At 46.6% G+C, this 17,174-nt stretch overlaps 1 protein-coding gene across 1 annotated transcript in view; it reads right to left on the reverse strand.

The window, feature by feature from the left end:
- Positions 1-17,174, reverse strand: part of Ccdc30 (coiled-coil domain containing 30) — an 87,772-nt gene that overhangs the window by 13,385 nt on the left and 57,213 nt on the right. The window contains exons 8-10 of the mRNA XM_052177206.1: positions 15,841-15,995; positions 12,191-12,335; positions 1,615-1,727 (exon numbers count right to left, since the gene is read on the reverse strand). Of these exons, the coding sequence (XP_052033166.1) occupies positions 1,615-1,727; positions 12,191-12,335; positions 15,841-15,995 (413 nt within the window). The remainder of the gene's footprint in view (positions 1-1,614; positions 1,728-12,190; positions 12,336-15,840; positions 15,996-17,174) is intronic.

Raw genomic sequence — 17,174 nt, forward strand, 5'->3', positions numbered from 1 at the left:
GGGATCAGGGAGTCAGACATGAAAAGGAACCTTGTGCTTTGACCTTTTCTTTCATTGTCCTTCACAAATCTGTGACCTTCAGCTCTGGACATGCATTAAAACTGTATGGTGTACTCTGGGAAAACACTGGCTGTGTTTCATAGTCTCCATTAAATTCATGTATGTGAGGACCCACGCACATGCAACTGGGATTGGAGCCATTTTTCTAAAGGTCATGCATAAATAACATGGGGAATTATTCATCCCTGCAGCCGTAACACACACACACACACACACACACACACACACACACACACTCAAAATCCAGTGGAAAATCCTAGCCGTAAGTACACATGTAAATAACGGAATATGTTGGGCTCTTGCTCAACTCAGGCATGAAAAGAACAATGTGCAGAGCCTACTTAGAAATTCCGGGGAATGCAGACAGCACAGCAGTGGTTGCCTGAGGAAGACACAGGGGATACAGCTACTGACTGCACACAGGCAGGAGAGACTCGAGCAGTGGGGACGTGTTCTGCATCACGACTGAGGTGGTAGTTACATGTATATACATGTTTGTCAAAATGCACTGAATTGTCTATTAGTCTTTTGGACATGTATTCTATCTAAGTCAAAAGCAAGAATGTTGGAGGGCGTTTTCCTCAGGATCCCTTCCCCCTTCAAAAGGGACATGGAGAAGCAGCAGCTCCTCCATCACGGTAGCAGCAGTGGAGGGATGCTTCTGGACGTTTGCCAGGGCATTAACGATGCATAGTACTGTTCAATCACGGACCCTGGAGCCATTCCAAAGGAAATCAGGCCTGGGGTGGGCTGACTGGCCAGCCTAAGCTTTCCAGACTGCATTTTTGTTCTTTGTGCTCTCTGGCGCCAAATGCTGGTCAAGGTATGAAATTACATGGAGTAAAATTGCATAGTTTCACAACCACCCTGTACAGGAGTTCTGCAGCAGGTTGGTACCAGTATGTTGGCACTGTTTGTCCATGGCAGTGAGAATGGAACTTGGGTCTGGCCTCACGGAGGTCCCAGGAAGGCTCTGCTATCGAGGCAGGTAACACTGCAGTGATCAGTTAGGACTTTTGCGCACCCTGGTTCTCTGGTGTCTGGAGTCTACATTGTCCAGGCAGAGGGAAGGAAATATAAGAGACAGATCAATGCTTAGGCACCCTTGTTGCTCTTCCAGGGGACACCATTTCAGTACCCGGTACCCACATGGTGGCTTACAACCACCTGGATTTAACTCCAGATCCAGGGGATCTGACGCCCTCTTATGACCTCCAAGGGCTCCTTCCTGCAAGCACATGAAACACATGTAGGTCAAAACTCATATACATAAATTAAAAAGAAATAGTATCTATTAAAGAACATAGGGGAAATCCTTGAAGACAGTGAGAGGGTATACTTGTGGAAAGCAAAATACAAATAGAGAGTTCTGTAAATAGTTATATCCCTCTTCTTGGGAAGGAATTGGTCCCCACATCTTCTTTGGAACTGTGTAAACGGGACTGGGAAATCGCACTGATGGCCCCAGCAGTGTGATTGCTCTGGGGGATGCCAGCAGATGAGCTCCTGTATTCTATTTGTCCACAGTAAACCTGCCTTTTTTTTTTTTTTTACCTCACGTGATCACCAAGTTGCTCCAAAAACCGCCCATGTTCTTGCCACAGAGCTTCCTTTTCTTGCTGCAAGCTAGATAGTTTCTCTGACAATTCCTGGTTGCTCTTGACATACTGAAAAACATGGTGGAGAAAAAGGACTAGTCTGGGTGTGTGCAGCCAAGTCCTCCCATGAACTCCAAAGGGCAAGATTTGATGGGCCTTAGACACTGTTTGGTCTGAGGTTCTAGGTCTAGCAGGGAGACCTGTATTCTTTCACGTGCTGGGAACAGGCTCCCTATGACCTCAGGGAGACAGGACCCTTCCTGGCCTCATCCTATGTGTCCCCTTGTCTGACAGCTTATTTCTAGTCTTTAAAATGACCTTTGTAACAAACCAGGAAACAGGAGTATAGTGATCCCCCTAGTTGGTCAGGAATTCTGCAGGCCAGGCTGGGGGTGTGGCTCAGCTGACAGAATGCTTGCCTAGCACTCCCTCAGTCTTGAGATCCCCAGCCTTGCACACACCCACATGCAGTGGCACTTATAATCCTAACAACTGGTCAAGCGCGTTTTCAGCTACATAAAGAGTTTGAGGCCACCTGGTACTATGTGAGACCCTGTCTCAAAGAAAGAGGGGAAGAAAAAGAAATAATTCCAGAGGCCCAGCCCCTGGGTCTGAAGTCTTGAGGGACCAACTCCTACCTAATTCCATGAGGTCGGATGAGATAGTCTCCAGGTCAATTGTATCAGAAATGAATCAAATCAGAAGATACCCAGCTTCTGGTCACCCAGAGGCATTGCTGGCTTGCCCATAGGCTTCTGCACATTTTCGGGGTCACAGGAGACTCCAGTGTTCACTGGTGTGTGTGAGTGTAGAGGAAAAGGGAAGGCAGCTTGTTTTTTTTCTCTAAGATTTACTTGTTTTATTTATATGAGTACCCTGTAGCTGTCTTCAGACACACCAGAAGAGGGCATCAGATCCCATTACAGATGGGTGTAAACTACCATGTGGTTGCTGAGAATTGAACCTCTGAAAGAGTAGTCAATGTTCTTAGCCATTGAGCCATCTCTCCAGCCCCAAGGCAACTCTTATAAGAATAACATTTACTTGGGGCTGGCTTACAGGTTCAGAGGTTCAGTCCATTGTCACCAAGGTGGGAGCATGGCAGCACCCAGGCAAGCATGGTGCAGGAGGAGCTGAGAGTTCAACATCTTGTTCCAAAGGCAAACAGAAGACAGGCTTCCAGGGAGCTAGGACAAGGGTCTTAAAGCCCACACCCACAGTGACACTTGTCTTCCAATAAGGCCACACCTACTCCAACAAGGTCACACGTCCTAATAGTGCTACTCCTTGGGCCAAGCATATTCAAACCATCACAGATAGGTCCTTGCAATGTTACACATCGAGGTCTATAGCTCCTGAGCTAAAAGCAATCTTCCTGCTTCAGCATTTACTGAATAGCTGGAGCTACAGGAATGTGCCACCGTGTATTTAGCTCCAAAAATTTTAGATTTGGGAGTGTTTGGATTTCTGAGTTTTGGATTCTTAATCTGTAGTCTGAGTTCAGTGTTACTAAGCACCCACAGGAAAAGGCTTGACTACCTTATCATCGAACTGCTGCCCATAGGGAAGTACTTTGGAAGACCATATGAAATACCCCCACCCTAGAGCAATTCTCAACCATCATAATGCTGTGAGCCTTTAACCCAGTTGCTCATGTTGTGACCCCCACCATAAAATTATTTTCATTACTACTTCTGTAATTTGCACTGTTATGAATCATAATGTAAATATCTGATATTCGGGATATCTGATAAGTGACTCCTGCGAAAAGTTGTTTCATCCCAGTGGGTCATGACCCACAGGTTGAGAAACACTGCTCTGGAGGCTCCTGTCAGAGGCCTGGAGGCTCCTGTCAGAGGCTTGGTGGCCTACTGATGGGCTTTGGGGAAACTAACTGGATCCTGAGTCTTCTGAACTAAATAACAGATTAACCCCTTGCTGGATTCACTGAGGTAGGGCCTAGCTAGAGGGGACTTACCCAGACATGGCCTGGAAAGGTATTCAGCCTTTCCCCTTCCCCTTCCTTTCTCTGCTTCCTGGCGGCCATCAGGTGAACAGCGGCTCCACCAGGTGTTCCCTACCATGATGCTTTGCCTAAGGCCCTGGACAGAGACCTCTGATAAGGTGCCTCCTCAGGTCTTCTCATTCAACTAGCCGTGCTGTGATGGAACTGAGAATTCTGGGGTCTGTGGGGTAAGTCAGACATCTCTGACCAAGTCAATCAACGTTTCCAAGAAGAACACTTCCAACCTAGGAGTCTAATTATTGGACCAAGCTAGAGTCAGAGGACCACAGGGGTTAGATGAGATTCTTAACATAGCCTCTCTTGTAGCTAGAAAGCCAGTGCATAACAAAAACAAAGTCATTTCAAACAGATGGCAGGTTGACAGCACAGACTGATGTCATGGCCTTCTTGTGTTTTGTGAAATGCAGGGCTCAGAGACAGCCAGGAAGATCGATCGACATCTGACAGGACCTCGAATCCCATGGCGCTTGATGTAAGCAGCAGCTCCCTGCCACCCCCCCCCCCCCCGAGTCTGCAGAGTTTAAAATCCGTGCTCTGGGCATCTGTATGAATTGCGTCTTTGGCAGGTACTTTGGAAGAAGAAGCCTGTTGCTAGAGATGTGTTTTTGTTGGCAGAGGGCTTGCCTAGCAGGTATGGAGCCCTGGGTTTGATCCCCAGCATGGCACAGACCAGGCATGGTGACAGTGACACAAGTCATTCAAGTACTTGGGAGGTGGGGACAGGAAGATCAGAAGTTCAAGATCATCTCAGATACACAGTGATTTCAAGGTGAGCTTGTTAGGCCAGGGCTACACAGAAAAACCTTGTCTCCAAAAAAGGTGCAGTTGTCCTTAAAAGCCATCTGATTATGACAACCACCACATCTTCCTGTCTATCCAGTCATAACACAGAGTTAGACGCTAACACACTTTGGGAGAGAAGAGGCTGAATATAGGCCTTGACTTACAGAGAAATACGGAACATGGGCAGGGTTTGGCATCTTACAATGCCAGAAGCTTGAGGCATCTGTGGAGGAATGGATTTCCAGGGGGCTAAGCGGCGGAGGAAGGACTGTAAGACTGAACAGGACAAAGTTATTGAGATGGATGTGCTTATTGGAGCTAGAATTTAAATTTATCTAATAAGTGTGTGTGTGTGTATGTGAGTGTGTGTGTGTGTGTGTGTGTGTTTATGCACATAGGTATAGGTACCTAAAGAGGCCAGAATATGGTGCTGAATCCATTGGAGTTACATGTGGGTTGTGAGCAGCCTGAGGTGGGTGCTGGAAGCTAAACTCTGGTCCTCTGTAAAAGCAATTAGTGCTCTTAACCACTGAGCCATCTCTCCAGCTCTGGGATTTAAAATGCTAATCTGAACCTCTAGTAGTAGTTAACCTCTCTTTAAGTAGTTGAGTCTGTTGACTGAAACCTGGACTCAATAGCTACCTGTGTTAAGTAGCATTAGGATGTTTGGGGTTTTTGAGTCTTACTATGTAGTTCTGATTGGTTTTGAGAGATTTGCCTTCCTATGCCTCCTGAGTACTGTTTAAAGGTGTGTCCAGACCTCAAGTTCACTGTCAAATAAAGCTGTAGCGCTTCATGGCGATGCCAGTGGACTGCAAGAGCAAGCAAGTGTGGTGCCTCCTCCCATACGCTGTATCACTGCTGCCATCCATTGTCCTTACACATAAGCATACTATATGTGTACAAAAGAACTTACCATATAATTCTGTAGTTGCTATCATGTTTAAATATTTTATTTCTATTCATGTGCATTCATGTCTGTGTGAATGTATGTGCAAACAGGTGCCCTTGGAGGTCAAAAGAATACTGACAAATCTATGGGAGTTGGAGTTACCAGTGTTTATGAGCCAGCCTACATGGGTGCTAGGAATGCACCTCAGGCCTCGGGAAGAGCAGCAGGTGCTCTTGACTTCTGAGCCCTCTCTCCAGTGGCCTCCTATCGTTATTTTGAACAAACTATACAAGATCAATTAAAATAAAATTATTTTTACTTAGTTTTTCTCTGATGTTCTTCCTTTCTTTTTATTTTAAAGATTTATTTATTTATTTTATGTATATAAGTCTTCCTTCAGCTGCCTTCTGCAGCTGTCTTCAGACCCACCAGAAAAGGGCATTGGATTCTCATTACAGATGGTTGTGAGCCACCATGTGGTTGCTGGGATTTGAACTCAAGACCTCTGGAAGAGCAGTCAGTGCTTTTAACCACTGAGCCATCTCTCCAGCTCCCCCTCATTCTTTCTTTCTGAAATATATTTTATTTCTCTCTCTCTCTCTCTCTCTCTGTGTGTGTATGTGTGTGTGTGTGTGTGTGTGTAAGAGCATGCGCCTGCATATATGTCTGTGAACCATGTGTGTGTTCGTGCTAAAGAAGTCAGAAGAGGACAATGGATCCCCTGGGACCTGAGCTTCATATGGTTGTGAGCTGCCATGTAGGTGTTGGGAATCAAACTTGGGTCCTCTGTAAGAGCAGCCAGTGCTCTTAACTACTGAGCCATCTCAGTGGTTAATAAATATGTATTTATTGTGTGTGCATGTGTCATGGGATGCTTGTGGAGGTCGGACGACAACTTTTAGAAGTCTGAAGCTTGGCCGCAAGATCCTTTACCCACTGGGCCATCTGGCTGGCTGGTTTCTGTGCTTTATGTAGATTCTTGGCTTTTTGTGGGTTTTGTTATTGTTTTGTTTTTCTTCTGTGTTTTTCTCTTGTCTAAAGAACATCTGTTAGCACTGCTGGCAAACCACCCAATTTTTGTCTGAGGAAGTAATTTATCCCCGTGTCTTCTTCCAGGATATTACCCTTATTTGACCTTCACTTTGGGCATCAGAAGCAAACATGAGGTTCCTTGGTACCTTGCTTGGCAGTGCCTGAGCTTTCTGAATCTGAGGCTCAGCATCTGACTTTGGACATCCTCAATCTTTATTCTATCAAGCAATTTTCTCCTTCTTTTACCTTGGTTTTCTGCATTTGCACCATGCATTATACATTCTGTATAGATTATCTGCTCTTTTCTCTTGTTTTCTTTTTCCTTTTTTTAAAGATTTATTTATTTATTATATGTAAGTACACTGTAGCTGTCTTCAGACACCCCAGAAGACAGAAGTTGGAGTTACCAGTGGTTGCTGGGATTTGAACTTAAGACCTTCGGAAGAGCAGTCAGTGCTCTTAACTGCTGAGCCATCTCCCCAGCCCCTGCTCTTTTCTCTTAAAGTCCACTTTGTTTGCTGCTTTTAAGCTTTCTGTTGCGATTTCCAGGATCCAGGATTCTCCCCTCAGCTGTGTGCAGTCTGCTAAGAGCACTGTCACAGGCTGCCGCCACTTCTGCCACTGTAGTTTCTATGTTGTGCATTTCTGTTCTCCCTTAGATTTTCCATCTCTCCGTTTCTCCTTTTACATGCTACCGGCTTTGTTACGATCCGCAATGTATTAATCACAGGTGCTTTGCATTTCTGATAATTTCAATATTCCAATTGTGCTGGGGTCCTGAATCCTTCTTTCTTTCTTTCTTCTTTCTTTCTTTCTTTCTTTCTTTCTTTCTTTCTTTCTTTCTTTCTTTCTTTCTTTCTTTCTTTCTTTCTTTCTTTCCTTCCTTCCTTCCTTCCTTCCTTCCTTCCTTCCTTCCTTCCTTTCTTTCTTTCTTTCTTTCTCCTCCTCCTCCTCCTCTTCGTCTTCTTTTTCTCCTCCTCCTCTTCTTCTTCTTTTTTTCCTCCTCCTCCTCCTCTTCCTCATCCTCCTCTTCTTTCTTCTTCTTCTTCTTCTTCTTCTTCTTCTTCTTCTTCTTCTTCTTCTTCTTCTTCTTCTTCTTCTTCTTCAAAATTATTTATTTTACATATGAGTACACAGTTGCTGTCTTCAGACACACCAGAAGAGGGGGCATCAGATCCTACTACAAACAGTTGTGAGCCACCATGTGGTTGCTGGAAATTGAGCTCAGGACCTCTGGAAGAGCACCTTTTAACCGCTAAGCCATCTCTCCAGCCCCAGAGTCTTGAGTCTTCAGTGTTACTCCGATTCTTCATGTTGTGTCTTAATATGCCTTGTGAGGTTTTCTTTACAGCCAGACACAAACAGGGATGTTAGGGATGGAGATTTAGCGTGTGCTGCCACGGCAAGGGGGATGGATGAACTACGTTCTCTGCTCAGACGAGTAGACCGTCGTCTTTCAGTTAGCTTCACCTTTGAGCCATGGCCCTTACATGTGCCTCTTTCCCTGCCTCCATTTCTTCCCCTTAAAATGGGGATGGAGTGGGCTGATACTGCAAGTTTCTCTTGCCCTGGTTCAGTCAGCTTCTGACAAAGCCCCATCATGAACTTCGAATGCCTCCTTCCCCTCCCCTGCACCCCTCCACCAGGAGCCCAGGGGGAGATTCCACACCGAGTCTCATTGGTTTCGGTGCAGGATTTCCTACCTGGTTCTCACCGGAGCTTCTTCCTGATGCCGTGTTAGTCTCTCTGACCTTGGGCAGCGGTGACCCTGTGACCTCGCTTCTCTGATAGGTCAAGAAGTATTGCTTAAAAATTTCAGCTTGCTTAGCTTTTTATTGTGGTTAGAGTGGAGTAGGGATCGCTTCCAAGTTCCTTTTGTATAAAACCCTGAGCCAGAAACTTCCATAAAATTCCGTGAGGTTAGGAATTAGAGAGCTTGTGGGTTAGTGAACATGTGGAGGTGCAGGCTGGACACATGAACTCTGGGTCACGTCCCACATTCCTGGGCATCACTTCCTTCTGGCTATTTCTGGGTGGCAGCCTGTCCTAATAATGTGGTAACCAAGTAAACACTTTTGAGACTTTTATGTATGTGTGCATCTCTGTGTGTAACACCAGCAGAGGCCAGAAGAGGGCGTTGCATGCCTTGAAGTCAGAGTTGTAGGCAGTTGTAAGCTGCCGAATACGAGTGCTGGGACCAACTCTGGTCCTCTGGGAGAATGCTCTTACCCTGCCTGCCTTGAGCCATTCTAAGCCATCAGGACCAAACCAGATAGTGTATCACAGCAGCTTCAGATTTACAGTTGATCTCCAGAAACAAAGCTGGGAAATCTAGACCAATAACTGGGATGGTCCTGCACAACAAGCCCTTATTTTGTGGGATCTGATGCTGTCTCCAGGCAGACGGTGTCCACTGAGTTAAAACTTTGTACACTCTCCTGGTGCCCACACAAGATTGCTTTGTGTGGAGGAAAAACAGACAAAAAATAACAAACAAGAACAACAAGAACCTGCTCGTTTGGCTTCAGAAGTGAAGTACTGACGTGGTGTGGGCTCACAGGGAGAGCGCAGGCTTGTCTTTCCCTTAGTGTTGCCTTGAACACATGGTCAGAGACTCGGGCAGACAGCAGGCAAGACATCTTTGGTCCTGGAGGAGGCAGCTTTCCTGTGAGCTCTGGATCCTCTGGGTTTGTTAGAAACCCACAGCAGTTCCTTCTGATCTCCCATCCAGCATGTTCACAACCATTTTCCCCTATGTATTAAATACCTTCTTGTTTGTTTGGGAGCTCAGGGTACACAACCCCAAAACCACTGAATCACTGATCAAGATGTACAATGTGTTGGCTAGTTTTATGTCAACTTGGTGAGAGCTCCAGTCATCTGAAACAAGGGAACCCCAATTGAGAAAATGTCTCTATAAGGTCCAGCTATAGGCCACATTCCTTCCTTCCTTCCTTCCTTCCTTCCTTCCTTCCTTCCTTCCTTCCTTCCTTCCTTTCCTCTTTCTTTCTTTCTTCTTTCCTTCCTTCCTTCCTTCCTTCCTTCCTTTCTCTCTCTCTCTCTCTCTCTCTCTCTCTCTCTCTCTCTCTCTCTTTCTTTCTTTCTTTTCCGAGACAGGGTTTCTCTGTGTAGCTCTGGCTGTCCTGGAACTCACTCTGTAGACCAAGCTGGCCTCAAACTCAGAAATCCACCTGCCTCTGCCTCCCAAGTGCTGGGATTAAAGGCATGCACCACCACCGCCCCGGCGTAAGGCATTTTCTTAATTAGTGACTGTACTGGCTAGTTTTGTGTGTCAACTTGACACAGGCTGGAGTTATCACAGAGAAAGGAGCTTCAGTTGGGGAAGTGCCTCCATGAGATCCAGCTGTGGGGCATTTTCTCAATTAGTGATCAAGTGGAGAGGGCCCCTTGTGGGTGGTACCACCTTTGGGCTGGTGCTCTTGGGTTCTATAAGAGAGCAGGCTGAGCAAGCCAGGGGAAGCAAGCCAGTAAGGAACATCCCTCCATGGCCTCTGCATCAGCTCCTGCTTCCTGACCTGCTTGAGTTCCAGTCCTGACTTCCTTTAGTGATGAATTGCAATGTGGAAGTGTAAGCTCAATAAACCCTTTCCTCCCCAACTTGCTTCTTGGTCATGATGTTTGTGCAGGAATAGAAACCCTGACTAAGACAGTGACTGATAAGGGAGGGCCCAGTCCATGGGGAGCGGTGCTATCCTTGGGCCTGTGGTCCTGGGTTTATAAGAAGGCAGGCTGAGCAATTCATGAAGAGCAAGCCAGGAAGCAGCATCTCTTCCACGGCCTCGGCATCAGCTCCTATCTTCAGGTTCCAGGCCTGCTTGAGTTCTTGCCCTGACTTCCTTCATCGATGGACTGTCATCTGGAAGTGTAAGCCAAATAAACTCCTTCCTACCCAACTTGCCCCCCTGTCCCCTCCAAGATAGAACTTCTTTGTATAACCTTGACTGTTCTAGAACTAGCTCTGTAGACCAGGCTGGCCTCAAACTCAAAGAGATCTACCTGCCTCTGCCTCCCCAGTGCTGGGTGTAAAGGTGTGTGGCACCACTGCCTGGCTCCTACTTGCTTTTGGTCATGGTATTCCATCATAACAACAGAACACATAACACCTCTTAGGTGTTACCTCTTAGGAACAACACCTCTTGTGTACTTCCTTAGTGTGTTTTCAAACTTATTCTGAGAAACTACAGACATGAAAGCAGCTCGGAAGAGATATCTTTTGTAAAAGAAATTTACATCTATCCAGGAAATGTAGGTCAGCAAATTTCTATGTCAGGAAGAGGGCTTTATATGCGTGTGTGCGTGTGCATGTGTGTGTGCGTGTGCATGTGTGTGTGTGCATGTATGTGTGTGCATGTATGTGTATGTGCGTGTGTGCCCGAGTGTGCACCCGGGCATGTATACACTCATATGTGTGATGTGGGTATATATGTGCCACAGCTGTCATAGAGATGTCAGAGGATGATGTCATTCTCCCTGTCCTCTGGCCTTTAGATGAGGTCCTCTTTGCTTTTCTACACTGTGCTCCCCAGGGTCCCTGGGCCTTGAACTTCCAGGGATTCTCCACTCTGCCTCCTATTTCCCCATAGGAGCACTGCGATACTAGACACTCACACTGTGTTGGGCTTTTACATGCGTGCTGGGGATTCAAACTCAGGTCTTCATACTTTCACAGCAAGTGCTTGGCCCACTAAATGATGTCCTCGGTCCACATTGGAGAGACTTCTATCTGTATCTGAGATGACCCCTTCCTCACCTTACAATTTCTCCCCACACCTTCTACAACTTTCTTCTACTGTGCTACAGAGGTCCCAGGGCCCTTTCAAGATAGCTCAGGATGCTGTCCAAACTATGATCTGTTTTAAGTCTTTTGTTTTGTGGGACACAGATTCATATCAATGTAATAAAAATTGTTTTACTCCTATTAATTTGCCCTATGTTGATTAATTTTTTTAAAAAAATAAATACATATATTTCATTTTATTATAAGAATGTTTTGCAGGGCAGTGGTGGCACATGCCTTTAATCACAGCACTTAGGAGACAGAGGCAGGTGGATTTCTGAGTTTGAGGCCAGCCTGGTCTACAGAGTGAGTTCCAGGACAGCCAGGGCTACACAGAGAAACCCTGTCTCGAAAAACCAAAAAAATAAAAAATAAAAAAGGGGCTGGAGAGATGGCTCAGTGGTTAAGAGCACTAACTGCTCTTCCAGAGGTTCAAATCAGAACTCTTCCTGAGTTCAAATCTCAGAAACCACACAACATCCGTAATGAGATCTGACGCCCTTTTCTGGAGTGTCTGAAGACAGCTACAGTGTACTTACATATAATAAATAAATAAATCTTTAAAAAAAGAATGTTTTGCCTTCATGTTTGGCTGTGTGCCACACATTTGCTGCCTGCAGTGTCCTGATCCCTTGGAACTGGGGTTACAGACAGTTGTGAGCTACAGTGTAGGTGGCTGGAATTGAACCCACATCCTCTGGGCAAGCAGCCAGTGCTCTTCATCAGTGTTCCTATTAATTTACTTTATACCCTAACCCAGCCCAGATAATACAGGGAAGCCTTATTTCCTTCCCCTCCACTTGGAGATATATCTATAAAATGTCTGTAATCTCCATTGTTTGTATATATTTGTTTTCCCAGCTAAGTTCAGTAGGTAAAGTGCACTCAGTGATAATTAGCTGAATAGCAATAGCTAACGATGGAGACTCATTCCAGTCTGTGAGAACAGGAAACCAGGGAACAGCCCCCACCCTCCCCACCCCATCTGCTACTTTTCTTACCTCTTCACACTTTCTTCTCTCCCTTTCCAGCTGCTTTCGGAGAGCTTCCTGTTTCTGGGAATTGGCTGCTTCCTGCTGTTCCTCCTTATCCTGCAATGTTCTCACTTGTCTCTCGAGCTCATTTATGTCCTGGTCGAGGAGGATCCTGAGGACAAGCAAAGCACAGCAGGTCACTCTGTGGACTGCAAGCGATTCCTAGACCCAAGCTTCTGGGCCAGCACGAGGGAGTTTGTCGTTTCAGCAGAGTGAGGTAGAGTTATATGTCTGCAAGGTAAGGGGACCTGTGCAGGGAACCTCCTACGTAATAGAAGCTCTTGCCACCAAGACAAACCCATGAGGAAGAAATCAACTTCCCCATGGCAGAGATGACTAAGGTGTGGCACCAAGAACAGCCAGGGCGAGGCTGAGGTGTGTTTGGGGGCGGAGTCTGCTCTGGAGTCCACGCATGCACTTTCTCCCCGCCTCTGTGGTACAGCTTAGCCCGCAGTCTTCTAGCTCCAAACATTGCTGACGCTGGCCCTGCTGACAGCCTCAGGAACCGACACATGCTGCGTGATGGGGAAATCCGTACTTCCCGGTGAACTCCATCAGTACCCGCTCTTTCAGACAGACTTGTCAAACTACAGTTCCTGGAAAGACTTACTGAGGATTTCAGACGGAGATTCTCTTCATCCTGGAGATTCATCTTGAGGAATATGGCAACGGGAATGATGAAATAGCATGGATGGGCAAAATTCTCACCTGCGTGCCAGGGCAGTAAGATCCTAAAGCTGCCCAGACAGCTTTGTGCTCTCCAATCTAAGCATTCTAAGCAACCGATAGGTTACTGGATGGTAGACTCCGAGACACTGGCTCAGGGCTCTGCCGGCTCCCTGGGCTCTGCTGGGTCTCGGGGCTCTGCGCCTCTTCCTCTTAGGATCTTTGTATGCAGGCTCAGGCACACTAAAGATTACTGGAGCTTAATTCTTCCCATCACACCTAACCCTCCACCAACTTCCTCGCTGTGGCTTCTGCTTTATCTAAATCTCTTATATGCATATCTGAGAAAGCATGTCTTCTTTATGATTCTGTTAAGTAACCAATTAGAAATTGGCAACCTTAGAAGACACTTGGGATGGACCTTTTCTTCGTAATCAATGGCTTAGAAACTCGAGCATGGGAAGAGTAGTACAGGACAGGGGAATGGCCCCGAGTCCTATCCCTGGCTCTATGAGAAGATGGCACCCTGATAACAACTATCTAAACTGATCTCAGCAGCCCCTGAACCTCACATGATCACTGAATAGCAGGAGGCACTTTGGTAAAAAGTAAGGGCACATACCATGGCATTCTCCCTGGAAGGTCAGCCAAACAGGCCTGTCAGTCACCTGGAGACTTCAGACACAGAACAAATGCTGCTTAAAATGCAGCTGGTGCAATGGTCCCTTGCCGGTGCTGTCTTCTCTGTTCTCTAATAACCTGCCCGTCTTCCACATTACGTTCTGCAGGTCTCATCTGAATCTTTCCAGCAGACATTTCACAAGTGCTGGGGAGCTGAATGGTGAGATCCAGCGACAGCTCCATTCTTAGCTTTGGTTCAAGGGACTAGATGAGAGCCAGGCCCTGGGACTGAGGGGATGCTGAGCTGAAGAACTGAGAAGACCTGGGATCATCTACAGTGCACTCTGGAAGTTCAAATGGAAACTGACAACTAGGAAGTCTGAATGGGAAAGAAATCTTGGGGATTTGCTGGAGGCGACTAAATAAGACAGACACTTCACACAATGCATGGGTTCAGCAACAAAAGACAAGCGGGGCTTGAGATTGACAAGATCCAATGAGATCCTCTTTCCCTGTGGCCTGAGTCTCTGCAGCCATCTGTGTACAGCAGGTAGCTTTCTGCTTGAGTCACAACAGAATCCCAGAACTTCCTCCATTGTTTGTGGTGTTGACAGCTGAACACAGGGTCTCCTGCCTGCTAGGCAAGTGTTCTCCCACGGAGCTACATGCCAAACTCCACATTCCCTTTAATAAAATCCTCCAGTGGTTGCTGACCAGGTGATGGGTGGTGGCAGCACCTTTAATCTCAGCACTCAGTGGGCAGAGGCAGGTGGATCTCTGTAAGTTCGAAGTCACCTTGGTCTACAGAGTGAGCTCCAGGACAGCCAGGGCTACACAAACACTTTGGGGGGAAAAATTTGTAAGTGGCTCCCCCTTGCTCGTATGGTAGCCACCTCTGTGTGAACCAGGCCACCCTGCTTTCTGGACCCATTTTTCTCAGTGCTCTCCAGCCTCAAACATTTTCTTCCAGCTAGGGAACTTAGACACTTCCTCTGTCAGATCTTCTTCCTCAGGGATTCCGTCTGCTCCTCCCACTCTGCCCAGTCTTTCCCCTTCTTTCTTCCTCTGCCCAATGGTCACCTCTCAGTAACCCCAACCCTCCAGCCACCCACTCCTGTTCTAACTGCTTCATTCTCAGCTTAAATATTGCTGTTACTAAGGAAGGCTCTCCCAAGCCCTCAGTCCACAGACGGCCCTGCCAGGTGCCTTCAGAGCTTCCTGAACTTCCTTTAGCTTGATGGGAGCCGCAGATCGATACAGTTAAAGTACCTCAGGACAGAGGAGTTCATCATAGCAGTATTCAAATCTTCCCTTCCGGTGTTTAAATTCCATCTGTTTGTGTGTGAGTGTACCAGATTTACACGTGGAGGTCAGAAGACAGCCTGCAGGGGTTGATTCTCTCCCTCTACCACGTGGGTTTCTGGCACTGAACTCAGATTGTTAGGCTTAGTGGCAAGGATCTTTACCTGCTGGGGTATCCCACGGATCCTCATATTTCCTTTTTTTTTATTATGGGTGTGTGTACATATGTGTGAGCATGTACATGTGTGTGTATATGCATGTATGTGGATGCACCGAGGCCATGGGATGTGTGTGAGTATGTATGTGTGTGTGTACACGTGTGTGTTGTGTACGTGTGTGGGTGCACATAAGCCAACTAGTTAGGATCTAACTACACTATGATAGGCTATCCCATCATCTCTGGAGACATGGCGGTGAGGCAAGGGCTTCCCCATGGCTTCTCATTGAGTGTATTCAGTCTTCCTGCATACAAATATCCAGCCAGTCTCTTACTCAGACTTTAATTCATTCAACAAATATTCACTCAGAGGTGTTTTGTGACAGGTCCTAGCACAGAAGTTCTAGCTTTAGCTAGAAGTAAGATTCTGAGCTACAAAGGTGAACACCTCCGTGTGTTTTGGGTGGATAATTTATCATTCTCAAAATATATATGAATCATTCTGAACATCATACAAATGAGAAGCACCCATCACCGAGGTTCAGAGCCTCCAAAAGAATGCTTTAAGTCAGAATCATAACAATTATTTTAAGAGGAAAAATCGATAGTTCTTATTTGTTAGCAGTTTCTTGATGTTAAAGATGCTGATAAATGATCCAGAAGTATCTGGAAGAACATTAGCTGATGAATAAAAAAATACAACTTCAATGAGGCCTGAGTCTGCACAGATCACTCCAGAGCTAGGCTAAGCCTGAGTCTGCGCTGATGACTCCAGAGAGCTAGGCGAGGGATGTGTCAGACTTCACGGGGGATCCTGTTAAGGCAAGCTGCCAGTGTCCCACGCCCTGGCAGTTGGTCAGTCGGTCCTTACCTCCTCTGCTGCTCCTCCTGGCACTGCTGCTGCAGCCTGGCCTCGAGGCTCTTTGCTTCCTTGATCTCTTCCTCTAGTTGTTTCTTACGCAGCATGCAAACATCTGAAAGGCAGACTTGTCGTGCGTGGTCTAGTTTCTGCTGCAGGTCCAAAATCTTGGTGGAAAAGGTAAAACATTATGAAGGGTGTGACCCTTTTCCAACAACAAACTCTGCACTTCATTGTAGCAAGTACCTGTGGTGGGAGATGGGGCTGGGGGGGCTGGGGGAGCTGCTAGCGGCACTTTCGTATTCCACGTAAGGTATCCTCACGCTTCACACTATAAAAAGGAATCTGTACATGCATGTTGGCAACTTAGCACAAACATGCTGTTGATGGCGTGTGTGTTCTCAGTTAACCATCCCCACCCGCAGTCTAGGTGATGATGAGGAAGGAAGCAAGGATGACGAGGACAGAGTCTCAGAAGCGCGGCTGAGCGCCCAGGCAGAGGGGCCAGCCTGACTAGCAAGTGCCACCCGCTTGCCTGCCCGTCCACCCTTGTTCTGCCTCTCCTATTCCCTATGTAACCTGCTGGCTCGAGGTGAGACAGAAGATGGGTTTTTCAGACATGAATCCACTGTCTTCTAGGACTACCAGCTCTCTAAATAAAAGTTTTTCTGTCTTCTTGTGTAGTTGGCTCAGAACTCACTCTGTAGACCAGGCTGCCCTTAAGATTCACAGAGATCCACCTGCCTCTGCCTCCCAAGTCCTGGGGTGGAAGGTGTGTGCCACCACACTTGACATAAAGTGTAATTTTAAGATTTGATTTCCTTCTTTCTTTCCTTTCTTTCTTTCTTTCGTTCATTCTTTCTTGCTTTTTTTTTTTTTTTTTGGATTTGGTTTTTTTCGAGACAGGGTTTCTCTGTATAGCCCTGGCTGTCCTGGAACTTACTCTGTAGACCAGGCTGGCCTTGAACTCAGAAATCTGCCTGCCTGTGCCTCCCAGAGTGCTGGGATTACAGGCGAGCGCCACCACCACCCGGCTTGATTTCTTTCTCTTGTTCAATGGCTTCTGCAAGTGACAGTGATGAGTTACTGGTGACCTGGTTCACACCCCTCATTCACTGCTGAGGTTACAGCTACCCTGTACGTATACAGCAGCTCCCCTGCATCCTGTGGCAGTGTACAGTGCTTGTCTCTGCTTTTATGCTGTGCAGAATAATGTCTCTCTGAAGAGGAGTGCACTCTCATTTCCTGACATGCATATGCTATTTAGTAGTTTCAAGACAGTAAGACAGACAGCAATAGAGGGAGACATGTACATACACACACACATACACACACTCTCGCTCACT

The sequence above is a fragment of the Apodemus sylvaticus genome, chromosome 3, assembly GCF_947179515.1.
Source record: "Apodemus sylvaticus chromosome 3, mApoSyl1.1, whole genome shotgun sequence".
NCBI classification, from domain to species: domain Eukaryota; kingdom Metazoa; phylum Chordata; class Mammalia; order Rodentia; family Muridae; genus Apodemus; species Apodemus sylvaticus.